A 27649-nucleotide genomic window follows, 5' to 3' on the forward strand; every position below is an offset into this window, starting at 1 on the left:
GTTTTACACTTTAAACTGTCACATTCAGGACCCTTTTACACCTCTCACTCTCACTTCATTTCAATCTCCCACTGATGTCTATGGAGTGTGCCAGGTAAATTGAAGGATGTCACTTTAAGGATATAGCAACTGTCACCATGGATACTGATACACACTACTATCCATAGCTCTATATGTTTACCTTTAATGCAAAACATCTCAAGCTTTATTGTGTTTAACTAAAATAATGTGAAATCACACTAGAGTATTTTATGTTTAAGTAGGTTTTCCTTTCATTTCTATTCACTATGAATGGTGTAGAAAACTGCAGGGTGTTGTTGGACAGGTTGTATAATGTCATCTGTTTCTACTCAAAAAGCTAGAGATGAATTAATGACAGTTATTCAGTCCATTTTTTAATAATTAATTTGCACCAAACCATCCATATGAGACACATGAATCTTTATTATTTCATCCAGCATTACATCCGGTGCAAACACTGAGCAACATAACCTATGGTAGGTCAGGTGTCTTCACTATACATTTATTAATAGCAGGTTTTTCTAGTTTCATTTTTATAACAAAGTGTTAAACGGGGGTGGAAAACATGTTTTACATTAAGTAAGAATTCTTTAGTCAGTTGCCACATACAAATGCAATGGCACAAACTGAAGCAAACTACATGTAAAAAACCTCTCAGGGACACAAGGAACGAAACGACAGAAAAAGCCTTTAACAGCAGTGGTTAAAGGCTTCTCCCAAACTGGTAGAAACTCTGAGAAGGAACAAACAAGAGAGGAGCTTGCCTATGATGAGATGACTTTACAATGCAAACCGAAGACTCAATAGCATGATAACCGAGGACAGTGGCGTACGTACGCTATCACAGAGTGCACATGCAGACATGTCAGCCAGGGCAACCAGAAATTAAATACTGGTTTTGTGCAGTAAACCTTAAAACGTGTTCAATGAAGATCTCTCAAGCCAGGTCAAAAATATTCTGTTCAAATAAAGTACAAACAAGTATAAAAGAAAATAATTTAAGAAGAGCAGGGAGAAGAACCTAGACAATCTTCATGAAAAAAAAAAAATCTAAAAAAGGAAGGAAACAAAACTATTTTCCTTCCAAAGTTTTCTAAGAAGACCATAGTGAGTGAACAGCCAGTTTTGTTAGGAGGGGGATCATAACAAATGCATTTCCTTGAGCCTGTTGATACATCAGACAGTCCTTTATTCTGTTTTCACTGCTGCTCTTGACAGCCCCGGTTGTGCCAAACATCTAGTGGTTATGTTTCTGTACGTGCCACTTAAAACTCTTCAGCCTTCAGTTTCTAAAGAGCACGTGGCCTCTTGGGGTTGATCTGCTTACTGGCTTGCTCCTCCTCCTGGAGTGTAGAGCGGAATGACTTCACTTTATCTGTTGAAGAGAGGACAGGAAGGAAAAAACATATTCATTAATTTAAAACAAAAAAAAAGTGATAAGAGTTTGTTGCAGCAGGATTTATTGTCATCGTACCTCGGAGTTCAGTGAGGATTTCTATCTTCTGATCTAGGATCTGCTCCAGCTGAGTGGCATACGACTCCACATCATAATCCACCTCCTCTGTCATCTCCAGCAGCACCTTTTCATCTTCCAGCCACCGGATGGATTCCTGTTCAGAGCACATGTACATATTTAGTTTATGAAAAAGCAGCCGACCCTTCTGTAAAAAATGATAGTGGCACCGGTTTGTGAACCATAAAACTCCCATATTACATTGTTTTACTAAAGTACTCAGTTGTATAAACTCAGTCTTCTGCCTTTATCATCTAAATCTGAATATGCAGAGTTTATATTAGTTTTCTTCAGTGTTCTGACCTGGAAAACAGCTCGGTGGTCCTCTAGGACCTGCTCCTCCATCTCCACTAACTGAGACACTGCCTCGTGGAAGGTAAAGAGCTGGGGAGACACCTCCTCCTCCTGGGAAACACAAGAGTTAAAATGGCTCCAGCATCATCAGGGAACACATTACTGATTGTGTCGGTTCTTTATTTGCAGTGGTGACGCATGTTTTCTGCCTAAAGGGTAAAATGAACCTGTTTTGAAGTCATAACCCTGTACACTTACATTCTGCTCACAGAGCAGTTTTAAATCGTCTCTCTGTGGCGAGATACTCAGCCAGTCCTCGTCCAAAAGCTCCAGCTGATTGACAGCGTGGATGTTGGGTCGACCCCCCTCCATCACTTGGTTGGGATCCACCGTCAGCTCCTTCACCCTGCAGAGAGAAGACGATGAGCTGGTCAGGACCGAGTCTCTCACAGCAGACCCGCTCCCAACATGGCTGCTGTGTGATTTGGGGGGTGACTGACGTTAACTGTAGGGTCAATAGCGTTCACAAATAGCACAGGATGGTGGCATCATGAAAACAATGACATCATGCATGAGGAAGGATGACAATTAATGTTTTAACCCTTATAGGATTTGTCCTGTTCATGTGTACAATATAATGCAATACAATACATGGCTCCCACGGGAAGTTAGAAGTTACAACTCGGGGTCGTGTTTAATAAGGCCTCACAGAGCTGATGAGATATTACAGCTCTGCTGCTGACCTGCAGCCCCGGCACTATTCAATTAGCACTATATGAGAGGGATTACCAGCCCAAACAAAGGCTCATCCTGGATGCTCTTACTGAACAGCTTCACAGATGGTTGAGTGTTATTACTGAAACCAAAGAGCAATGAGTCACATTTTAAACTGTCATGTATTCATTCTACAACCTAGCATCATCGCTTGTGGTTTCACACACAATACATAAAACACATGCTCAGGCATCGGTTAAAAGAAACAGGTTATGTGCACGGCTTAGTCGAAAGTGAATGCAGAGTCAAAGCAGGGGGAGGAGGATGAAAAAGTGTCACATCATGCAGATGAAGGAGAAGGAGGTTTCCACAGAGGACAGCTGATGAAGTGAATGAAAGCTGCTAAAATGAGATCATGGTTGTGTTTCATAACCTGAAGGGAGTGCATGCACTGGGTGCGTGAGTGTGTGTGTGTGAATGTGTGTGTGCATTTGTGCTGTGCTTTGGGAAGTGCTTGACCTGCTGGGAGAGGTAGCAGCAAAGTCATCATCATACTCAAAGGTATTGGTGGGCGAGTGGTCAGGGCGACTCCCCTGACTGCCCTGGGAGAAGGGGATGTCCGAAGGACTAATCCCAAACTCCTTCACTCTACACAGCGGCACCAGCCACACCAGCGCACAGAGGAGCAGAGGGCAGGAGAGAAGAGGAAAACGAAGCAGGAAAAAGAGAAGTGAGAGGGGACACAAGAGAGTTAGAGAGAACTACTGAGAGTAGGCAGAGAAACTTACTAACAAACAACATTGGTACATTTCAATCTTTACAAAAGGCACTGGGGATTATAGGAGAATTACAGGAGCTACTATTTGATAATCTCCGTTGGTTCCTGTGGCAACAATGCACTGTTGAAATCGCTGTATTAGTAACATATTCCCACCTGTTGGCGTAGCGTAGTGTGTTGAGTGTATTTTCACAGGAGGTCATACCAGGAGAGATTGTTGCAATCTGTTTAGAGGGAGAAGATAATTCAGATTACTGTCAACTATGGTGAAGAAATGATACCATGGGCGCAGATTATTCATGTAAACAATGCACTAACCATGCATGTGCGTGAATTTTCCCCAATGAAGGAGTCTCTCAGGACCTGGGTCAGCTTACTGGCTCTAAATGGAGTGTGGGGCTTGTTACGGCCAAGAGCCCTGATACACTCCTGAAATGTGAGAAGAGTGACACATGGCAAATTAATTTTTTTTTTTTTTTTAAACTGCAATTTGAAAACACTCTCTATGTTTTCTCTTCACAAATGATAAATACATTTGGATGGAAGAAACAACCGCAGACCAATCAGTTGACACCAACCACAGGGCTTCTGCAACTTTACTGTATTGTCCACACACCTTCAAGGCCAGCAGGCTTTTGTTGATCTCAGCTCCCTCCAGACGAGTCTGGCGGTCGGCACTCGATGTGTCAGCCCCTCGCTCATTCCCCGCGAGGTCGATGAGGGAGAACTTGCCGTGCATCTTCCCCTTCCTTCGCAGGATGATCTGGAATACAGCATGGCTGCGAGATGAGTGGGCGTTGGCCGACGTCTGCCCCGATGTTCTGGGAAAAGAGAGGACGGAGACAGAGCTGAACAAAGTGCAAAACGCTGTTGAGGAGAGGAAGAGAAGAAAAATAGCAGGAGCAAGACAAGGTAAAAAAAAAAATCCAGTCTCTTCTCTAATTGCCATAAAGTACAAGGAATATGACTGGGTGCTGTGGTCATACCTGCAACTGTTGCCCACTTCTATGAGTTTCAGGACATCTTCTGTGCACTTGACCTCCTTCTCCTGGAGCCCTACAACCTGCACTTGCTGTTTCCCGTCCTCCAGCACCCTCAGCTTAGCTTTACGATTCAGCAGGTCAAACACCTAACAATACACACACATGTAATGTTTTAGTCAGGGGGGTAAAAAAAATCTAAACAAGGAAAACCAAACAAATGATTACCATCACTTGCCTTTCCACTGTAGATTTCAAAGAAGGTTGCGTACACTTGTAGGTCAAGTTTCTTATAGTTGGGTTTCTTCAACATGAGAAATACATCCCGAGCTGCAAGAAAAGAGATGCAAAACTGTTTATAAATGGTTAAAAAAAAAAACACATTTTATAAGAAGACCATGGCTCACGACTAGAGCACCACATGGTTCACTGACTTACCAGCTAATGCATAAACTCCTTTAGCGCAGTCTTGGTTCTTCCCAGAAAAGTCTCCACCCATAGTCTAAGAGCACACAAAAGTAAAGAGTTACTTTCAAATTAGACACAAGGGAAATGAAATGAAACAAATCTTTCTGTATGAACAATACAGTTACTTCTGTGGTAAATGATGAGATTTTTGGATTTCTGAAGGAGATGTTGCATGGAACTCACATGTGTTTTTCCACTGCCTGTCTGTCCATAGGCAAAACAGGTAGCCATGCCTCTCTCAAAAATGGTCTCCACTAGAGGTCTGGCTGTGAACCTGCACGTTAACACACAACACCGTTCACTACTAAATAAGCAAAAGCAAGCCAAGATATAACATTCATTCAACTACTAAACAAGAATTACCGGTATCATTCATTCTGTTCTGACTAGTCAAGTGTGGCTTTATATCAAACAGCTCGGTCATCAAGTTCGGTTGGTTCGTTGTTACAAACCTATAAACCATCTCGTTGGTGGTGCTGTCATCAAAGGCGTAGTCGAAGCGGAAGGTCTGGTTTTCCAGGTAGCGGGTCAGGTCCACTTTTTGTTTAGGTTCATGCACCATCACTACGTCCTTGCTGGGGATGGTGATCACATCCAAATCCTTCATGGTCAGTTCTGAAACACAGCAGAGCCCATCCCATTCAACCACATTAAGATTTAGATAAGATAAAAATATTCTAACCAGGGCTGTCAAAGTTAGGCGTTAATGCATGCGACTAATCTGGAAACAATAACAAAATAAAAAAATAAAAAAATAAACTCACGATTAATCACATCACATGACTTGGATAGAGCCTGTCTGTGTATACAGTACGGCTTTCTGTCTGTGTCGCCACTGGGTTTGTCAACTGTCCGTTGAAATATGGTAAATTCCCGTCTTTGAGGATTAAATAGGATGGGGGTTTGTCCCGTATCATTCTCATCCCAGCCTTGTTCTTTTTAATCATTTGACAGCCCTGATTCTAACACATGGTTGGTCACTGGATCCATGTTGTTACTGATGAAAGACTTTACCTTTTTTGTTGAGTGGACGTTTCCTCACACAAACACATATTCTGTGCTCTTCAATCTGGGGAGAGCAACAGCAAAGGACATTTTATTATTTCGGACTGATGGCAAACATTTAAAAGCCGGGGGAGAAGAAGCAGCTACAGTCTCTACTCACCAAATCTGCTGTGGTCAGGGGCCGGTAGTCTAGACTGGCTCGGAAATCTCGGATCATGTACATGATCTCATAGTTGGGAATGGTGGTATCCACCTCCTGAAGGAGCACAAACAAGACAAAGTGACAGAAAATTATTCTGATGTATTTAACAATTCAATGTCACGAGGTTAAGTAGTTATCAAGTTTCAAAAAATACATTTTGCTTATTCGGAGGGTCAAAGGCAAATTATATCAATTTACCTGAGCTCTCTTTTCCCTGAGCTCCTGCTGCTGAAGCCGACGCCTCTCTCTCTTCTCCTGAAGTTTCTCAACTTCCTTCACGCAGTTTGACTTCCTCCTCGCTGCCATAAAGACGAGAGAAACAGTAACTCTACTACCTTTCACTGAAAAGCCCGTCTTTCAGAAAGGTCTCTCATCCCTCTTCCAATATGTTTCCTCCATTTCCTCAGTCTTTTCCCCCAGCTTGAGCAGCATCTTTCTCTCAGTGAGTCTCTCTCTTGTCTCTGGCTCCAAATAGAAGGGATAAACCTTGGGCTATTTCCAACAAAGCAGAACAGTGATACTGTTCAACCGCAGACCAGGATGCAGTGGCTTGCACACAGTGCCTCCAGTACAACACTAGCTGCTTTCTCTACATAACCAACAAAAGGCCTTTACAGTGTGTTCACAGCATGCCGTTTTCATTTATCCCTTCCATCTGCATCCTAAAACACATCACATGATACAATGCAGGATATTTACATCGTGTTACTACAGTTGCAATTAACCAATTGAAATTAGACCTGATTTCAAGTCAAGAGTCAGCGGAAAATCGCTTCAATCAACCAGACAGTTATTCTAAATCTCCCAGCACAGCACACCCACAGATTAGTGTTGTTTCAGGTCAATCATAATCTCTTAGTAACGGTAACAAGAAAACACAAGTTAGCAAATATGTGAGTAAAAGCCACTTCTGATTCCTTGCAGGAGTCATAAAAATCAGCGTTATCTGATTAGCTTGCCGCTACAGCCCCAGATTTCCCACTGCAAAGCCTGCCTGAGGCCCTGTCATGTAGTCCTGGCCTCCTGCTGGCTCCAGGCCCTGAGAACCCAGACTATCAGAGCAGAGGGATTAATAATCTGCTCTAATCTGGGAGGAGAAGATGAGCTGGGTCAGCACCGGGACAAGGCACTGTAAGAGGGATGCAGCACCGTCACGACTTATGGGGTTACTCAGTCTCATGGGCAGTTTGGGGGGGGGGGGGGGGGGGGGGGGGGGGGGGTTGGGGGAGGCTGAGGGGTGAGGAGGGGGAACGAGGCGTTTCCCTCCGTCTCCTCTTAGCTCTCATCAAATGACAGCGAACACTTGGAAGGAATGCAGGGTAAAGAAAAAGGTTATTGTTGCCATCTGAGCCTGGATACCGCAGAGTGCCACACGCTTTTCCACATGTGCTTGTGCGTGACTCAGCAGAAATCAGACGGGGAAAAGACAGCGCAGCAGCACAAACCTTTTTTTTTTTTTTTTTAACTCCCCGTCTAATACCCAGAAAGCCTGTCTGCTGGATGGATTTGTTGTGGTACTTCACCAATACAGCAGAGAACTGAATAGTATCTGACAGACGTTTTGGGTGTACAATCTTCTTGTGAGACTAGAGGATTCTCAGACTCTATCGGGAACTCTAATAGAATCACCATCAAGCATTGAGGGCACGGGAAACATGCAGTTGATACATACAAAGCTGTCCAGACTCCTTTCTGGATATCGGAAGATGTGAGGATTCTGTGATAAACATGTAGTCAACAGAAACATGAGACGTTAAAAAGTTATGATCAGATCTTTGTTTCAGCAGATGGCCTAAACCGACTGATATAATAAAATACAGTGAACGTTACAACTGCTTCTCTGAAAATAGCATTATCTTGAGAAAAGTCACAGTTAGATCCCATCATATGCAAGTTACAAACACACATTACTGTTTTGATCACGTTACCATTCTGCAGTTGCTGTTGTGTCTGAGCTTGATTGAGCTGTGCAGGCTGCTGGGATGGAGGCGGTGGCGCGGGCTCTGGTTGCTGAGGCTGCTGGGGTCTGGCGCGGGTCGGAATCACTGAAAACACAAAAACACAAGAACTAAGAAAGAGACCTAAAGAACATGGGTGAGGTTTTGAGTTTTTTTCCGCTTTAAAGATCTTTGTACACAAATACCAGTTGATGAGGTGCACCTAGACAAGCTAACGCAATCTAGTACAACGTCCATGCACTGAATCTAATATGTTCAGTTCATGTAGAAAATGTTTCATAGAGGAGTGGATTCAACAGTATAATCATTTTTATGGCATATATTTCTATTGTATTGCATTTAACACACCTGATTTTGTCCACCCCATTTATATCAATAGGGGTAGGTTTAATGCATTTCAATTCAACTGCACTACAAACCACATCCTCCAAAAGGAGCATACAGTTGATTCAAAGCCACTTTAGTTAGGTATACCTAATACATTTGCATCTGGTGTATGCAACACCTTCGACTATGAATTGTGGGTAAATCGAACCCAATTCATAAGAGATGTATAGGCCAACTGAATACTCATCATTCATTTTACAGATTTAAGAGTAAACTACAAACAAACCTCTATTATCCCTGGACGGAGTGTCATTTTTAGTAGGTGCTATCGTCCGACGGTTCTGTGAAAGAGAAAAAAGGCCACAGTAAGATGTTGACATAGGGAATAAACGATTCCTAATTTCACCAAACATACTTCTACGCTGCTCAGGAACTAAACAGGAAAACACTATTTTTCCTCTTCCCTTTTCAAACTTCTCAGTCTGCCTCTGTTGTGCAGATGCAAAATTGTCAACAAAAGTTTGGGGGTGGACACATATAGGATACTTTTCTTCCTTTTTCTTTTTTTACAGGATGAAGTTTTCGATGAAGTATGCATGATTTTTCAACTTAGTCACAATGTGGCCAGTCATTATTAACTATTCTTTTAATCATCTATGGTCACACTGCTTCTTTGTGCTCTCTGATGGGGTTCTTAATGAGAGCCACTGCGATTCTCTTTTTTTAGTTTTAATTAAAACTGGGAAAACAGGTGGTTCTATGATGTGTACACAAACAAACAAACAAACATTTAAGATCCACTGGATCTACAGTACAGTCCATTGTGAAGTATTTAAAATCTTTGCAGGCCAAAATACATTATCCTATTAGCGTGGCAGATCTCCATTTCTGGCTAATTAAACTGAACATTGTGAATAAGAAGAATTGCAAGCAACACAACCTCATTTTACATCACAGCTTTGACTTTGAATGTTTCGTATTTGGAAAACCTTAAAGTAAATGTATAATCTATAACAGGTTATTTGGGTGAATTTTGAAGTTGTGATTAAACCTGAGTGTTAACGTGTCCACATGGAGCTGCCCTAATCTTCACACACTGTACTTAACAGAACCAATTAGCTGGTTACCTAGGGATCCAGGTTCTATATTAAGGTACGGCAAACTGCAACCACACAACTACCTGAGAAAGTCTGATCTCTTGTTTATTTGTGAAGAGTTTAAAGGAGAGGGAGAGAATCACATTAAAAAGACAGTAATATCCTTTCTGTTTAGACAATCACAAATTGTCTCTTTCGCTCATTTCTTATTGTTGTGGTCAGAGAAGGTGGGACATTGATATGATACTCACCTTTGCGATTTTGTTGACCTTCACACATGTGGGTGTAGGCGGGGGTGGGGTCTCTGGACTAGGGGCGATCTCCTCATCTGGAGCCACATCAGGGTTAAGTGCAAATATACTCTCCAAGTCAATCTGTCCGAAAGCGGAGGAGTATTATTGTATCAACTCACTACATGCGTGCTAATCACTGCAGCAACACTCTGTTGAAAGTCTCTGACTAATGGGGTGTTATGAATACAAAGAAATACTTTGAAATACCACTCTAAAAACCTGAAAATCAACATTTCAGAAGCGTACATACCTCACTATTGTTCACTTGTATTTTGCAAACATATATGTTTTAAGATGGACCCCGGGTTTAGTTGTAATCTGTTTTCATTTTTACATTTAATAACTTTGCAACATTAAATAACTTATGAGCAACAAACAAACGCAGTGTAACAAGCTATGTTTAATGGGCTTGAGACAAGCGGTAATGCAGTGATTCTCAACAGCCTCAGATGAGCTTTTGTTTGAACTATAAATAAATTAATCAATTTAATTCCAACTTACTGAATGACTTTTTTTTTTCTCCAACCATTTGTTTGTTTGACTTTATGAAAACAAGCTTCAGTGTAACATCCAATTGTGTAAGAACTGTTGACTGGACTAAATCCTGTAATCTTGTCTCTTGATTCAGAGAATATCCAATCGTCCAGTTTTTACTGATGCCTTTTTTTTTCCACTATTCATTTTGTTACAATTGCAATCTGACTGGGAATTGGGAAACTATGAATTTTTACCAGCCTCCTTTCAACGAAATAGGGAGATAATGGAAGGTACTAATTTTCCTAGATATCGATTCGATTCTCCAAACGGCTGGAACAACAGTCATAACCTTTTACAACCTCTCAATAGTGGAGGCTGAGAGTGCCTCTCTATAGGCTAATTTATAACATAAAAAAAGAATACACTGAAGCTGCTTTGCAGAGTAGTTGCTTTGAGTATACAGTGTGTGGGACATATGACCAGTGGCAGTTTGTGTTAGTTTATGCTAACAACAGCGCACAGAGGGTGATGGCTGGCGGGACTGTCGTAAATGCAGGCTGGTTGTGTAATCATTGCAGCTCCTGAATGTCTCTGGATGCATTATTCATTGCTTCAGAACATAAAAGAACTTGCTGCTGCTACTGGCGCTGTGATGATCATGAAGGGTGTTTTACCTCTTTCCCTTTTGTGTCTCCATTTTCTATCCACTCCACTGTGACGCTCTCGTTGTCCTCATTCAGCGAGGTCACCATCGCCTGGTGTATACGCCCTGTGAAAAGTATCAGAGATTGAAGGTAAACAAATAATATCAGACTGACAGAATAACATCAAACACGGGGCTTTTCTAAAGCCTGAAGGAGTGCCAGCTATCTACATGGCTGCAGGGCTCAGCTTTCACCAGCTTTTGGATAGCGAGTTGAAATTTTATACTGTACTGCTTTATACTATATTTTATACCACTGACTTTGTAGCATTTGCATTGCGTTTTTCCTTCTCACACGCACATACACACAGGGGCACATAAAACGGATTGCACTAATACCTCTCCTTGTAAGGTATCACTAAGGTTAATTACAAAAGGCCTAATTACCACCTGCTAGTAGCCTGATCAGATGTGTACATGGTCCTGTTCAATTGGAAATATTTTATTTGGAGACATATTAAAGTGAAAGAACCTGGAGATAATGTAGTAAACTGAAGGGACTGTTAAGTCATGACATCCTGGTGTACTGCTGTGCCACTCATCTAAAACATGTTTTATGGTTGACAGAATTAACACAAATGGCACCTGGCAGTAATTCAATATAATCACTTATCAACTTCCATCTGAATCACAGAGGCGATTACTTTGACTGACTTTGAACACAGTCTAGGCTAAAACACCTCACTGGCACAGTGTAATTTTTGATTTTATCTAAAAAAAAAAAAGAAATTAGGAGGCGATGGGCTCATTTAACTTTCAAATGAAAGCAAGGCAATAAACAGGCTATTCTTGGTGAGGTCTGACCATGAGGTTTGATAATGACCCGTTAAGAGAAAATCACTGACAGTAGAAACAAGCACAGCTGTTATAGCTGGTGCTAGCCTGTATGCTTCTGTCCGCCTCTCTGTTTGCAGTGTAATAATACCAGCTGTAAAGAGCCCTCCCATCTTTGTCTCTGTATGCTTTACATTCCCGGCACAATCCAGGGAAACACCATGTTCCTATATCCATTATTCAAAGACACACAGAGAGGTTGCGAGCAAAGATGCTTTTAGTGTTCTTAGCTGCTGAACATTTGACTGACTCGGCTTACAACGGTTTCACACTGGCAAAAAGCAGAGAAAGCAAATCCAGTGTCTGAAAAGTTGGAGAAAAGTCTCTTGTGGAGCCTAAAGCTCAGATCTTTTTGGCCTACGAGGGTAGACCTATCCTATATTTTTAGAAAATAAACAAATGAATCCTCCTCCAGCTGTTGTAAATAATTGCTCAACAAAATTCTTATTTGGGGATGTTCAATATTTCAACAGCATCATGCATCATCTGACAGTTGTATAATAGAACAATGATAAAACAATATTAGGGATACATTTATGTTTTATGATAATAAGAATAAATGAAGTGACATGGCCTGAATTAACACAATGCGTGTAAATGAAACCAGTAACTGCATAATTTAACATTCATAAAACATACTGAAATAGATGCGACAACCATAAAACCTTCATGAACATTAATTATTTCAGCTTCATACCCAGTCTCATCCCTATGTTATTTGATAAGCCCGGACTCAAACCAAGAGCCCAAACTTATATGAATAAAACTAAGTAGAAGAGACAACATACAAATAAGTCACAAAGTTACAATGAGGGGTGATATCAGCTTCAGAAAGAGCTAAATAATTCTTCTCCACTCACAACAAAACATTGTACGGCTCAGGAAGCATTGCACTTGTAACTCTACTGATGGGACGGACGCCATTCCTCCAGAAGATAAATATTCTTATTTGATGCTGGTAGCGAGGAGTACCAGTCCAGTATTTTATTTTCTGTAGGTGTTCATTTGAAAGCGACTGTGTGAAGCCATTTTATAATGAACATCATTTTCATATGTATGCCTACTGAGGCCTTGTGTCCTATATGATCTGCATTTTTTATGTTGCCCCAGACATTTGTTGAAGTTTCCCTTCATTTCTTCACATGTCTAACAAAGCATGCAACTCTCTTTACTGTGACTCAGTAATACTGTGCTGAGATCTGCAAGGTCTGCACCGTGGAAAGCCAGCTAGAAAGAAATAAACACCAGTGCAAATAATCCACTGTCAAACTGTGACAAAGTAGCTTGGAGACAAACCATGACGACAGTAAAAGGTGGCTGGAACAACAAGCATGTGGCACTTGGTCGGCGTCATGCCTCAACTTAAGAAGTATTGAAAGCATGCCATACTGCAAAAGTGACTGGAGACTCGGAGGATTTACAGAGACAACAGACGGTCAATAAAGGGCCCTCAAAATCACAACTGCCTCATGCTAATGTCAGAGGTTACATTAGAGACCACATACTTCCTGTGGGTCATAGATAGGACTCATTTAGCAATACACTGCATGAGTAACAGCAGCTATGCAAAGACTTCCTCCAGACCACTTGTAAAGAATCTTGTTACACCACATTATATTCAGTAAAACTGAAGTTGTTGTGGTTTATTTTAGTTTGAAGCACTTTTCATTCATATACAAATTGTAGTTTTGCCTTTTCCAATTTAAATGACAGGAGAGGAATCAAATTACAACAGATTATCAACTTGATACAAATAATTGTTGCATGAGGTTAAGATTTTCTTCAAAACTATGCTGACTGATGTTACATCACTACACATAGTGACGTTTTTTTTTTGTCTGTTGGCCCCGTTAATAAAAAACTGTGCATCTTTGACATAATGACCTGGGAAATGCTAAATCAACCTAAGCAAAGTTGTTAAATATGCAGTTATAAATGGTACTGACCACATCATTAATTTTTCTATTATTCGAACTGTCAATTAATTATCCAAACTCAAAATACATGTAAATAGGCCGTAGATGTTGTATGTATAGAATTACCTTTAAAAGACAAGAGAAGCGTTTGTTTGTTACTGACTTACACAAATAACCCTTCCTGCTTTTTACTCGGTTGATTAATTATTTCATCATTACACATTTCACCGTAAGTAAATAGCCTACAGACAGTGTTTCATGTCCTGTGACCGACACAGTGTACCTCTAAGATCCAGACATAATGTTGTCAACTTGAACAATCAGACCATCTTAATAAAGGGAGCATTTAATTCGCCTCTAACATCACTAAAGTATTCAGGCTCTCACACAGACACACTGTACTATACAGTAGCTATATGAGCTGAAATAATAAGTCACATACACTTGCTTGTTTCACAGCAGTTGATATGCTGAATTTCAATAACTGAATGCACTGTCCCACTTTTATACTAAAACCTGGCTGAATGGGCGCTGACACCACCCGGTAGCTGAAGGGGCTTAAAAGGGGGTGCTTCAAGCTCTGCTAAGCCTGAGAAAAAAAACAAAGCCCTCAAACCATCAGTTTCACTACAAAACCAAAATACACCCATTAATGTTACTGTGCGAATATATGTCACATATTAAAATCCAACTATCACTAGATGATAGGTGGCCCAGGCTCTCCTGTACTCCACTTTGAAAGACACAACTATAAACTAATGCCTAATAACACAGGGAATTTATTATCACATTTAAAAAGAGAATACACATGCTATTGAACTTCAGGTTGTAAGCCAAGCAGCGACTGTGGGTCATCTATTGAACAACACAAGATTACTCTGTATGACTTCTTGCTCTCACAAGGACTGACTATGAAAGGGAAAAAACGCAGAGGGAGCGAGAGTGAGTGCTGGCAATATCAAGGGAGCTGGCTGCAACAGATGGGGTGGTGGCTAATAGCCTGAATCTGGCTTGAATCTGAACCAGGCCCGCCAGCAACCCCCCAGAGAGAGGGCAATCCCTGCTCTGGATGCAACACCAACCAGCAGGGAAACAGACAGCCAGACAGGACCTCCTCTCTCTCTGGGCCTGCTGAGCATGTCTCTCACATCTCACCCCTGATGTCAGGACACTGAAGACAGAGTGATCGAATGACTCAAGGATGATTGAGTTAAGGACAAAAACAATCCACGCCATCCAGCAAAATGGATAAAACACACTCGCTCAAGGAGTAGTTGTTGTCTATGGGTTAATGGCAAAACATCATAGCTGGGTTTAGATTAATCCTGGGAGGGAATGACATAAACTTCAGTCATCTTTGGCTGCCCGGCCCTGAGGCAATGCTCAACAACAGCTACACAGCACAGGAAGAATAAAGCAGGCATTCACTTGGAGAAGAGTCATACAAACAGCCGCCTCTCCCTTTTCTCTGTCTACTTCTCTTTTAACGTTAACCCTTTTATAAAAAAAAAAAAAAGAAAGAAGTGAAGCTCCAGTGAGTGCAATGTAATCCCAGGTTCTTCCTGGTGACAGTTTCGGCCACATAATGCAGTATTTCTGTAGCGATCAGAGCTGTCAGAGGCTGTGTTTGTTTTTCCTCATGTCAACGTTACCTTGACAGACGGTTATATAGTCTATGACATTTTACTGACACAATGAAGTTTCTAAATATTATCATCGATCACCGCCTACAAAACCAATATAATAACGGCCAGTATCCTCCGGATACGTGTCTGTGTGGTGGTATCATCAATACAGAGCTGGACACATTTCCATGATGTTAAACGCATTATTTGATTTTGGTTGTAACTGGAGGATGCTCCTAACAACTGACGTTAATCCCGTTGGCTCAGTAAACGCGTACGACTACGCAAAGAGCAAACTTCACGTTACCTAAAGTGATTGCGCTCAGGTTGAGATGGTCCAGCCTTAACGTTACCGCTGCAGTAAAGCCGGGTAACATGGGCTAGGCTTAGCCATTTAGCGGCTAACGTCGAGCTAACTTGGTTAGCAATTAAGCTAGCTTGGCTAATGTTAAATTTGAATTCCTCATCACAGTGCATATTACTATTGTTATTATTACTGGCGTTATACATCATCACAGACATTCGCGTTTCAGCTCCACTGGTTTCTACGTGACCGCATTTACTGTTATCATATGATAATAATTCATGGGATTCTCATTGAAGCCGGCTAACAAAGGTAGAGGCTCATTGAAAGGCGCTGGCCCTTTTGAAGCACTCCGCCCTGACAGCAGCTAGTTTTAACGTTTTCCTGTAGCTAACGTGAACGTTACGCTCCGCAGCCGCAGGAACAACGGTCGCTGTGTTCACCGCAGCAACAAAGATCCTCCAACAACTTGCACAGTGAAAAGAATAAGACAGGGTGAAACTTACCATCACTGCGCTTTATCTCCACATAAGTACCGACGACAATCTTCCCAAAACCCGACGCCATTCTACATTACTTAAAAAAAATAATTAACAGGAACAGGACTGGAGACTTATCCTGGGCCGGGGGAAATGCAGCTTCTTATGTTTGTCAGTCTTTGGTTGGTGAGGATGCAGGCGACAGCAGCAGCCAGGCAGCGGCTAGCATTACGTAGCTACCGAGAATAGCTAGGCGTTTCCGGTCATTTCAAAATAAAACCAGATACCATTTAACCTGCACATCCTCAGCTGGATGCATATGTCTGATAACATGGAGTCGACTTGTCCCATATCCGAAACCATTTATTCGTATAAGAAACACATAGCCTACACTCAATGACAGGAGGACATTCAGTTAATCCAGTTGAGATACACACTAAAGTTGTTTGCTGCTTCTAGTTGAGATTTCACAATGATTTGTTTATGTAAAGAATTGGGCATTCACCACTGTTTGGTACAGTAATCCTTACTGCCACTGGGGGGCACCATTGCGCTCTAGCTGTGGAGTGTGTGGCGGACTGGTGTGAAAGGGCCTTTAGTTGTGTAGTCATCAGTCACACCCATAGACTGTAAAGGTCACACCTGGAAATAATCCATAAGTGGATCGACCTACTACGAAAAAAATGAGAGAGAGAGAGAAGTGCGCACGTGTCGCCCCCTCAAGCTCCTTTCCATATTTCTCATAAAACATAGGGGGTGAGCGTGGGTGGGGTATTTTTGTCTATAAGGGACCATACGAAAGGAGGGTTAGTATATTTTTTAAACCTCAGAAGGAAAAAGAAATAGCCTAATCAAAGATTATGTAAACATTCATCACAGGCCTATTGTTTGTGAAACTTCAAGCAAATCTATGAAACATTTTTTTAAACATAAATTGTGTTGGTTCAAATTTTTATTAGGCTATTTGTATTATTTATCACTTCATGAAGAAACATTTGAATGCAAAGAAAAACAAATCCCTCATACATTCTTAATAAGATTAGGCTACAATTTTATTTAGGCTACTTATTGACTAAAAATATAATTTAAAGGGTAGGCCAAATGTTATGTGAAGTTCTATATGAGGAAGTTATGTTTCCTTTTCTCAGAGCAATAATCTTTGCTCCACTCAGTATTTGTTCTTTCATTGTATTCTCACACATTAGTTCACAACTAAGGACATTTTCTCATTGTCAAGGATCTGTATCAAATAGCAAATACTTTTTTCAGTGAAGTTTTTTTCTTCTTTTTTTTGTATAAGCCTTGTTCTAAAACCTAAATCCCTTCTGTCTTCCACAGGCTTGCATATACATTTCCATGCAGTGTTGTTATGTGACAATAGTGAACACTAATGCAATGTACTGTGTCATTAACCCTGGGGAATCCCAGGCTTGGATTTAACATGCATCTGATTGGCTGAGTCACATCATTCGAGTTCAACTGTCAGACCTACAGGCAAAGTGTCCCTTTTGTTTGTTTGCACAAGCCAAAACACGATTAAGAGCTACACACTGTTACCAAGGTGTATTAGCTTCAATGTGCCTTCAAATTTAAATTTTCTGCGTTATCTAAGCCAGGTGACTGACTGTTCGAGTTGCTGTCGGTTTGTCTCACCTCACTACCTCCCCAGAGAGGTAAGTTCAGAAACCAAGCCATTTTCTTATAAATTTACTCTGGATGTTGTGTGTGTGTTATAATTTGCCCCCACCTTGTTTTATTGGCTTTTTTTTTTTGACAACTTGTAACCTTTATGCATTGCAAATAAAATCAGTAGCCTATATATTTTGGTGCAGTCCCTAGTTTTTAATTTGTTGTTGGCTTGTGTTGTGCATTAGGACATAAGCAGGTCACATCTCTATCCTCCTGATGTTTCTTAAACTGAAGCTTTGATCCTAACCTACCTAAGACAAGCAAAGTTTATTCATTAATTATATTTGACTCAACTGTATATGGACCTCTTAAAAAACTTACTTGACACGGTGCACACTCTAAACACCTAGCCCTTCCCCTTACCAACACAACTCAATACCGACACCCAACGTACATGGCTGAAGATCATTCTCTTTCTAGAAGCTACCAGGTTCCTGTGGTTCTACAGCTGTCAGCCACTCACCCCCCACCCCCTCCCACTGTCTCCATACACACAACCCTTCAAACCCCCCTCCCGCCACTTTGGTATCAGGCATTTGCTGGTGAGTTCTCAGCTGTCTGTGCCCTAAATAGACCTTATCAGGAGCGGACCATCTTTGAGGGGGGCCAGTCTCACAAACATCTTTGTTCATTAGAAATAACTGTTTCGTATGTAAAACCTTGGATAATTAAAATACATTGGAAAATATCTGTTGCAACAAAAGTAATCGTGGTTTATCATAACCTTTTGTACCAAGGTGCTCTTAGGGGCTTTTGCATGTTTGGAATGGACCCCCGTAGTATGATGGATAGTCCACCTCACTCCTGTCCCCCCTCATCCACATCCAGTATAAATATAAATTGTGGTGTTAGCGGGGGACAAGGTTACACAAGACAGAAAGAGTTTGCAACAAGCACTAGGGGTGCAGACTGTCCACACCGGAAAGACAAAACAGAAGAACACAGAGGAGGACTGAGCTACGCACACACAACAAAATCCTAAAGGTATTGTACAGCCACCAGAAAACTTTTTTTTCTTTGGGCTCAGAGGGGGGTAGAACTTTTCTATCAGGGGAACAGGAGGAGATGGTGCCTGTCCATTAGGAAAACAGCATTTGTTGCAATACTCCAACTGGGGTACAAGACCATGCCCAAATAAGGTCTGAGGGGAGGCCATTTAATGTTAGAGATAGCATGTGCGTGGCCATTTGCTACAGAGGACCCAGGTCAGAAGGACAATTATTGGCAAGAATGGTGAGAGTAAAAACATGTCTAATGCTAAAGTAGTTTTAAATTACTGTGATTACAGGTTTAATGTGAAATACGTGTCCGTGCTGTCCATCTATTATTGTTTTTAAACTGCCTCTACACTCTTGTCTTAAAATGACAAAAAAAAAGGGGGAAATAAAAGAATTGCTCGGTAGATCATTTTTAACCTTTAGTGTGTTTGAAAATTTGTTTTTACCAAGAAAACTCTTTATGTGATTAGGATGTGTGACTTCGGTAATAAGGCACCAGTGCCTTTACTCTAGTTGAAACAGTACATGTATTGATTGATGACAAAGAAATTATTTATCTAGGCTTTGTCTTTGTCTTTGTAAAGTGTTTACCATCAGTTTAGAAAACACTTGAATAATTTTGGAACTGAAGATTTCTATGTAACTATTCCACCAGATGGGAGACCCAGTCCAGTTAAAAGATGAGGGAAACGCATTCTTCCAGGCTGGAGATACTGACAAGGCTATTGAGTCTTACACCAAAGCCATCAAGGTGTGCAAGGACAAAAAGATGCTGGCTGTCATTCACAGGAACAGATCTGCATGCTACCTAAAGAAGGTAAGAGTATGGTAACTCAGGCCATACATACATCAAATGAAGTATTTGTAATTTCTCTGGTGAGTAGACTTTCATTTGAATGTCTTTTTGTTTTCAGGAAAACTATGCTAATGCAGCATCTGATGCATCTAGAGGTAAAGTAACAAATATAACCAGCATCAGTTACAGTATCACCTGAAAGAATACCAACAGTCCTCACACTCATTATGATTCTTCTTTTTTTAGCAATAGATGTTGATGCAGCCGATATAAAAGCCTTGTATCGGCGCTGTCAAGCGCTGGAAAAGCTCGGAAAACTAGATATGGCTTTCAAAGATGTGCAGAGATGTGCCACCATCGAACCAAAGAACAAGACCTTCCTGGAGACCCTCCGCAGGCTGGGGGCAGACATCCAGGCTAAGGTCAGTATTACACAGATCCACACATTAACATAGAATCAGAACTACTGGATTGATAATAATGTTTTGGTTGTAAAACATAATGAAAATCTTTTTTTTTTTAAACAAAGCCAGCATCACTTGTTCACTACAGCTTTCCTTCTTCAGGGGATAAAAAAATGTAATTTTTTTCTCCACAGCTCAAGACAACATTCTCCACAGACTCGAGGGTACAGAACATGTTTGACATTCTCCTCGACGAAGAAATGGAAAAGGACAAGAGAGAAAAAGTGTGTACTTAAAAAAAATTGAACAAATGAATGTTTTAAAAGCCATGTGGTGTCACAAAGCACTGTTCTTTTTTTGTTTTTTGTTTTTTTTACTCAGGCTGCCAACAATCTGATCGTGCTGTCGAGGGAAGATGCAGGAGCAGAGAGAATCTTTCAGAACAACGGTGTGCCCCTACTGCTCAACATGATCGAGACAGGCAAACAAGAGATGATCCTGGCTGCTGTCCGCACTTTGTCAGGAATGTGCACGGGGCATAAAGCTCGGGTAAGTAGGTCTTGAGCATAAAAAAAAGAGTGAAGACATAATCAAATGTCATTCAGTATAATGCTTCTTCCAAGTGCCATCAGCCTGTAAAATAACAGCCGCTCATTGAATGTATATTTCTTTCCCCCTAAACAGGCAATGGCTATTATTCACATGGTGGGTATTGATAAGATGTGCAGCATCATGGCTGTTGACAACGAGGAGATCGCCTTGGCAACCTGCAACCTCTTCCAGTGCATTAATGACTCCCTCACTGGTGGAGATACAAGGGAATATGGGAAAGAAGAGGCCTTGGTTTTGGGTGAGGGAGAATTTTAATTTGTATCTGTGTGACTTTAGCCATTGCTGCTTTTTATATTTCCTCTTGTACTTCTGACTGAGACATAGGATTTCTTCTTATCATCTGTCTCTCTATAGATGCAGCTAAAGACCTGAAAACCATCCTTCTCTCGCTGCTGGAGATGGTTTCTAGTAAGAAAGTGTCTGGCCATGGCAGAGACCAGGCACTGAACCTGCTGACCAAGAATGTACCTCGTAAAGACAAAAAAGAGAAAGACAACACCAAGGCCCTCTTCACTATTGATCACGGTGAGTCTGGCAGCCGCATCATGTCGCTTACTTGGTTTGAGTTACAGTCAATTGCTGCTTCCTAATGGTTGTATTGTGTAGATAAATATGTATATTATGCATATATATATAAATATTTGTTCTCCAGGTCTGAAGAAGATCCTCAAGGTGTGCGGTCAGGTTTCTGAACTGCCAGACCAACTGCCCATGACAGAAAACACACAGCTGATTGCAAGCGTGCTCCTCAACAAGCTCTATGACGACCTCAAATGTGACCCAGAGAGAACCAACTTTAGGGACATTTGTGATGAATATGTCAAGTATGTCAATAAAATGAGCTCCTCAGAATTAGCAATATTGTAGACAAGACTTTTTGCATGAAGACCAAGTGTACATAACATGTAAATTCTTATGATTGACTTCTTTCTCTTATTCTCCTTTCTTTTCCTACAGATCCAAAATTGACCCCAACAACATGGACAAGACCATTCATGCTATCAACACCATCTCCGGGCTGCTGCAAGGCCCCTTTGATGTTGGTAACGCCCTGGTTGGACATCAAGGTATCATGGAAATGATGGTGGCGCTGTGTGGTTCTGAACGTGAGGTTGACCAGATGGTTGCTGTGGAGGCGCTGATCCATGCCGCCTCAAAGATGAGCCGGGCGTCTTTCATTATCACCAACGGTGTCTCTCTGCTGAAGGATATCTACAAGAAGACCAAGAATGAGAGGATTAAAATACGATCACTGGTGGTGAGTGTGTTTAGGAATGAAGAGAATAGCCTACAGCAGTACTTTATTATTCAAAGACAACTTTTTTTTTTTTACTCAGTCCACCCACACATGATGACAACATTGTAGATACATATATAGTACAAGACAATACATGCGTAGTTGGATGAGTAAGTAAAAAATGAGGAACAGCTGCACAGACACTTGTTGACACTGCTCTCTCTCTCTCTCTCTCTCTCTGTGTGTGTGTGTGTGTGTGTGTGTGTGTGTGTGTGTGTGTGTGTGTGTGTGTGTGTGTGTGTGTGTGTGTGTGTGTGTACTCTTCTCCACATCATCCAGGGTCTCTGTAAACTGGGTTCAGCTGGCGGTGATGATTACAGTGCAAGGCAGTTTGCTGAGGGCTCCACAGAGAAACTGGCCAAGCAGTGCAGAAAGTGAGTACTGAGGCTAGACGTGAGGCTTTCAATCATAATGATAAAATGGTATGTAGATAATCTGTGAGAAAAATGTTATTGTTATGAGTATTTTTAATTATGTAATTAGTTACTGTCTTATTTTAACATAATTGTTTTATGGATTTTCACAAAGGAGGCTTTATAGTCTAGAGGGTATTGTAATTATAATATAATTATGCTACATCATTATTATTCCTAAATGTTACCTTTTATTTCTCCAGGTGGCTCTGTAATCCCCAGATTGATACCAAAACACGGAAGTGGGCTATCGAGGGTCTTGCTTATCTGACCAACGACGCTGATGTGAAAGATGACTTTGTTGAGGACGAGCCTGCCTTGAAAGCCATGTTTGAACTGGCTAAGGTATGGATATAACTGTCAAAGAGACACACAATGTCTAATTATATTACAGTAGTTAGATAGCTAAAATAGCTCCTGGAGGTACTGAAGTCTAGGCGGAAGCTCAGAGGAGATATAGATTTTTCTGTTGCCAGTCCCAAATTATGGAACGACCTCCATGTCCACATCAGACAAGACCCCTCACTGTCCATTTTTAAAACTCATCTTAAAACCCATTTTATATTCCTTGGCTTTCAACCTAGCATGAGACTCTTCTTTTGTTTCAGTGTTTTATTGTTTTTAATTGTTTTCTGTGTGTTTATACAGCACTTGTTCAGCTGTGGCTCTATAAATAAAGTTGAGTTGAGAGTTGAGTTGAGATGCTAGTAATAACCTCTTTACTTTCTCTGTATTTTCAGTCAAAGGATAAGACAATCTTGTATGCAGTAGCTTGCACCCTGATCAACTGCACCAACTCCTATGATAAGAAGGATATCATCCCCGAGCTGGTCCAGCTGGCCAAGTTCTCAAAGCAACATGTGCCAGAGCAACACCCGAAGGTATGACAAAGAAAAGGAGGCTGACTCACTCTCATTAGACAGTTACCATAAAGCAGAAGCTGCAACCCACAGAGCGGAAGTGTTTTACATGTACATACATATATCGTACACTTTCTTCTCTTAGGACAAGAAGGACTTTATTGAAAAGAGAGTGAAAAGGCTGCTGAAGGCCGGTATCATATCAGCTCTTGCTGTAATGGTGAAGGCAGACAACGCCATCCTGACTGACCAGACCAAGGAGATGTTGGCAAGGTGAAGGGAGCATGACAGAGTGATGGCGAGGCATTTTTGTAAACGTTTGAAAACATATGACATAACTGGAATTCCCAAGGGAGAAAAAAGCACTCATTACAGTGTGGTGATTCATGAGCAGTGTCAGCAGCTATCTAACCCATCATGTTTCACATTCACTATGACGACATCATGAAGGGTTTAGTCACTTAAAGCATGCTTTTGATTTCACAGGTATTTTCGTGTATTTTTGTTTTTTTGTTTTTTTGTAACAAATGATCCAATACAGAATGGACAGGAATACAAAAACACAAATAAATACATCAACTGCAAGAATGTTTATAAATGTTACAGTGATATGAATATATGATTATCCATTTATTTTTCTTTCTTTTTTATCTTTAGGGTTTTCTTGGCATTATCACAGGATCCCAAAGATCGTGGTGTTATTGTAGCCCAAGGCGGGGGAAAGGTGAGTGACAAATCCATACCTACAGCACTCTGTGAAATCACCATGCAGTGATTGACTCATATTCCTTAACTGAAGAGGGGCTGTGCGCACATACTTGTGCTGCTCTCAGGCAGACAAACTGGTTTCACTGTTGCTTTTCCCGCAGGCTTTGATACCACTCGCTCTGGAGGGGACAGATCCTGGGAAGGTGAAGGCAAGCCATGCCATTGCTAAGATTGCAGCTATTTCTAACCCAGAAATTGCCTTCCCTGGTGAGAGGGTAAGCTATACAAAAGTAACTGATTTGTTTATTTCTATGCCAGTGCCATTTGAAAAGGTAATGAGTTAAGGCTAATGGAAATTCTGTTGAAACCTCATCTTTCCTGTTTTCCTCCTCTACACTGCACAACTTCCTCTTTTTGCTCATTTTCTCTCTGTACTTTCTGATTGCTGTAATCATTAGATAGATAGATAGATAGATAGATAGATAGATAGATAGATAGATAGATAGATAGATAGATAGATAGATAGATAGATAGATAGATAGATAGATAGATAGATAGATAGATAGATAGATAGATAGATAGATAGATAGATAGTACTTTATTAATCCCTTGGGAGGTTACCCTCAGGGAAATTGAGGTTCCAGCAAACAGCACAGCACCGATCATACATTAAAAAGGCACAGATAGATATAGAATATAAAAATAAATATAAAAATATAAAATATAAAGTGCAGTCAGGGCTGTTACTGTTGTTATCGATCTTGTGTGTTCTGACCTTAGAGAGATTATTATGCATCTCTGCTGGTCTGGTGTTCATCATATAGCTCAGCAAGGTACTTTTGTGAATCCTCTGTTTCTTGGTTCACAGGTGTATGAGGTAGTGCGACCTTTAGTTAGCCTCCTCAACACAGAGAGAGATGGGATGGAGAACTTTGAAGCTCTGAAAGGCCTTACCAACTTGGCCGGTTTCAGTGAAAAACTAAGGTGATGTCTCTAAACTTCCCATGCTGTCACTATCACGGCTCATTTCCTGATTTTCAACTCTTATCTTATTGTGGTTTTATTGTTTGCCTATTGTCTAGGGTGAAGATTCTGAAGGAGGATGCCCTGCCAGAGATTGAGAACTATATGTTTGAGGAGCATGACCAGATCAGGCAGGCTGCCACTGAATGCATGTGCAACCTTGTGACATGTAAAAAGGTGAGAACAGACAAACCCTCACAAAATATGACACAAAACCATCAAATTGCATGTAAACTTTTCTGAACAAGTATGGCTTCATTAAAAATCCCAACTCTGCGCATCTAAGGTCCAAGAACGTTACCTGGAGGATGGCAACGATAAACTGAAGCTGCTGGTGCTGCTATGTGGTGAGGATGACGAGGCCCTTCAGATAGCTGCAGCTGGAGCTGTGGCCATGATCACTGCTGCTCAGAAGAAGCTCTGCAGCAAACTGACCCTGGTGGTACGTATCATTACACTGGTGTCACTACAGTACACTAGTCATCTGAATGACATTGTGGCATCTGTGTCTGTTATGATGATGACCACAAAATGCCTTGAAACCCCTCCTTGAGCTTCCCTGATAACTTACACAACCTGTCCCTGTAGGGCTGTTGTATAGGGGAGAAAGGTGATGATAATTCTAGGGGCCCAGCGCCCAGTAGGGCCCACAAAAAACCCCAGTAGTCTAATCTTTGTATGACTGAATTATTCTGCATAAGACCCTGCTACTCATAGTAATGCTGCATTAACATCAAAACAAAGTAGGCTAAATAAAAAATGATAATACATACGTAGTCTAAGAAAAAAAGTGGAAAAGTCAGGGGCCCACTTTAGTATTCTTCAGGGGCCCCAGAATTCCTAGCAACGGCCCTGGGCAGCCTTCAAAAACAGGCAATCCTGCAACTCTTATAATGCTGATAGGAATAACCTTTAAAATTTAAATTAATTATCAAACCCTAACTTTAAGCCACAGACTCGACTTGACCTGTAAACTGACCAAACCACCAGCATATGACTCATTCACACACCTTACTGTGTTTGTTTGCCACTGAGCAGTAATAGCCTGAGTGACTTTGATCTTCCAACAGACCACTCAGTGGCTTGAGATCCTGCAGAGGTTATGTCTCCACACCAACCCTAAGGTCCAGCACCGTGGCCTTGTGATCGTCTACAACATGCTCGACTCAGATGACAGTGAGCTCGCCAAGAAGCTCATCGAGAGTGAGCTGCTGGAAATCCTCACAATAATTGGCAAGGCAGAGGACAATCCCAAGAGGCAGGATCCCATCGACACAGCGCGCACATGCCTGGTCAAAGCCATGGATCTCGGCCTCATCAAACCCTTCAGTACCCCCTCTTAAAATGCTGCCAACAATCCAAACAGTAACAATGGACCCTTTTCTTTATTTCTTCTGTTGAATAGAGACTTTTTTTTCCAAATGTTTTTTCCATATCAAAGATATTAAAGGATTTGTCAACCTGACAGTGGCTCCAAATCTCTGCACAGATTGTATCTCCTGTACAGTTAAATCATCGACACGAGGCGTTCTCCTGGTTACATGTAGTAGGCTATTGCGTTTTCATAGAAAGTTAAAAACAAAACACAATGTGAAACATAAATACATTAGGCTACCTCATTGGCCGCATTTACTAAAGGGAGATACGAGAAAATATAAATCACTTGAGTACGACGCCACTGCGACAGGAGAAGATCAGTTCCTCTATCAACTGGCGGCCCGCGGGCCGAGTTCGGCCCGCCGAACCTTCCAATCCGGCCCGCGACTGAGTTCTAATAGTTTACAAGTATTATAATTCTTGGTCTCCCGTTGTGTGCGCCTGTAAGTCAATGCGCTGGGACACGGAGACACGCAGACACGCGCAAAGTGATTGTGTGTGCCTGTGAGTCCCTGCACTGGGATTTGGAAACGCCGCGGTACCCAAAGCCCCGTACATGAAAGTTTAGAGAGCCGACTGGACTGCAGGGTTTTCCCTGCCTGTCTGCAGAGCCGAGGTGCCTGGGTGATTTTGGCCGCTGCCGCCGTTATATCGGGTGAGCACGGGCCGTTCAGATGTAGCGTCTTTTGCGCACTCAAACCCATTCATTGTAGATGCGTGTCATGCGTGCTCAGAACCCAAAAACGATGCGGTAGCGGCACGTGTTTGATGCCACTCGGTTGTTTTTTTGTGCACGTCCGTGACGCACAGCTGCACGGTCCTGTTTCTCCCTCCCGTGTTCAATTCGATTCAATTCAAAAAACTTTATTTATCCCCGAGGGGCAATTGTCCCGGTTCCCCCTCGGCCTGTGTCTCTCCTACTGTTTCCCACTGAGCTCTGTCCATGTGTGGAAAAACGTCGCCTCCGAGATGTAGAATGTGTATTATAGAAGAGAAAAAACTACTGACTACTCAGGACTACTGACTTGTATCATCAGAACCGATTGTCAGCCTCCTTTCATATTTAGGCTGAACATCACAGGGCAAGTCAGCAGTGTAAAGCTCCAGCCTTTGGGAGTATCTGAAAGTCCAGCTGTCAAGATTTTCATTTTATATCATACCAAACACCAAAGATATGTATAAATGACAATTATGAGCTTACAGGTAAAATAGAATATAAACAAATTACTAGGCAAAAAGGTGAATTTAATTTCAGTCTCGGCCTATTTGAATATCCGGCCCCCAAGGTGTCTGTTGAGAAAGATTCTGGCCCTTCAACAAATATAGTTGATGACCCCTGCTCTATACAGATCTTTTAAACATTCAGTGTGTGTGTGCAGGGCAGGGCCGGCCGGCCCGTGGCATAAGGAGTAGGCCTATAGGCGAATGCTAAGGGCGCCGTCCATCCAGGGGGCGCCAGCGCCACAAATGGGAAAGAAAAAAAA

The 27649-nt window shown here is 41.5% G+C and overlaps 2 protein-coding genes across 6 annotated transcripts; one reads left to right on the forward strand and one right to left on the reverse strand.

Annotated features, from left to right (window-relative positions):
• Window positions 1-471: 471 nt before the first annotated feature.
• LOC310991432 (kinesin-like protein KIF2A) lies at window positions 472-16274 on the reverse strand. 5 transcript variants are annotated; one of them, XM_083979135.1, is made up of 22 exons: window positions 16016-16274; window positions 10802-10896; window positions 9609-9731; window positions 8547-8601; window positions 7904-8020; window positions 7648-7692; window positions 6174-6274; window positions 5934-6029; window positions 5783-5837; window positions 5221-5383; window positions 4952-5042; window positions 4739-4802; window positions 4539-4630; window positions 4307-4449; window positions 3937-4141; window positions 3639-3749; window positions 3477-3544; window positions 3062-3190; window positions 2087-2234; window positions 1838-1939; window positions 1496-1631; window positions 472-1396 (listed from the first exon to the last, which is right to left on the reverse strand). In XM_083979135.1, exons 1-22 carry the CDS (start codon window positions 16074-16076, stop codon window positions 1311-1313), a joined length of 2286 nt encoding a protein of 761 aa, XP_083835261.1. In that variant the 5' UTR covers window positions 16077-16274; the 3' UTR covers window positions 472-1310. The 5 variants fall into 5 exon arrangements, with proteins under 5 accessions (XP_083835261.1, XP_083835265.1, XP_083835262.1 ...); XM_083979139.1 differs by lacking the exon at window positions 7648-7692 and having other exon boundaries at window positions 6174-6316; XM_083979136.1 differs by lacking the exon at window positions 7648-7692 and having other exon boundaries at window positions 16016-16273.
• Window positions 16275-18529: 2255 nt separating this feature from the next.
• Window positions 18530-26334, forward strand: unc45b (unc-45 myosin chaperone B). The gene is made up of 20 exons (XM_083978528.1): window positions 18530-18661; window positions 19331-19492; window positions 19590-19626; window positions 19718-19893; window positions 20070-20159; window positions 20257-20424; window positions 20560-20725; window positions 20842-21012; window positions 21140-21311; window positions 21445-21745; window positions 22064-22158; window positions 22401-22542; window positions 22938-23078; window positions 23203-23330; window positions 23715-23781; window positions 23927-24040; window positions 24634-24749; window positions 24848-24965; window positions 25075-25230; window positions 25859-26334. The coding sequence occupies exons 2-20, from the start codon at window positions 19331-19333 to the stop codon at window positions 26129-26131; spliced, it is 2793 nt and encodes a 930-aa protein (XP_083834654.1). The 5' UTR covers window positions 18530-18661; the 3' UTR covers window positions 26132-26334.
• The last annotated feature ends 1315 nt before the right edge of the window (window positions 26335-27649 follow it).

This window comes from Trachurus trachurus (assembly GCF_905171665.1).
Source record: "Trachurus trachurus genome assembly, chromosome: 9".
In the NCBI taxonomy this organism is placed as follows: Eukaryota; Metazoa; Chordata; class Actinopteri; order Carangiformes; family Carangidae; genus Trachurus; species Trachurus trachurus.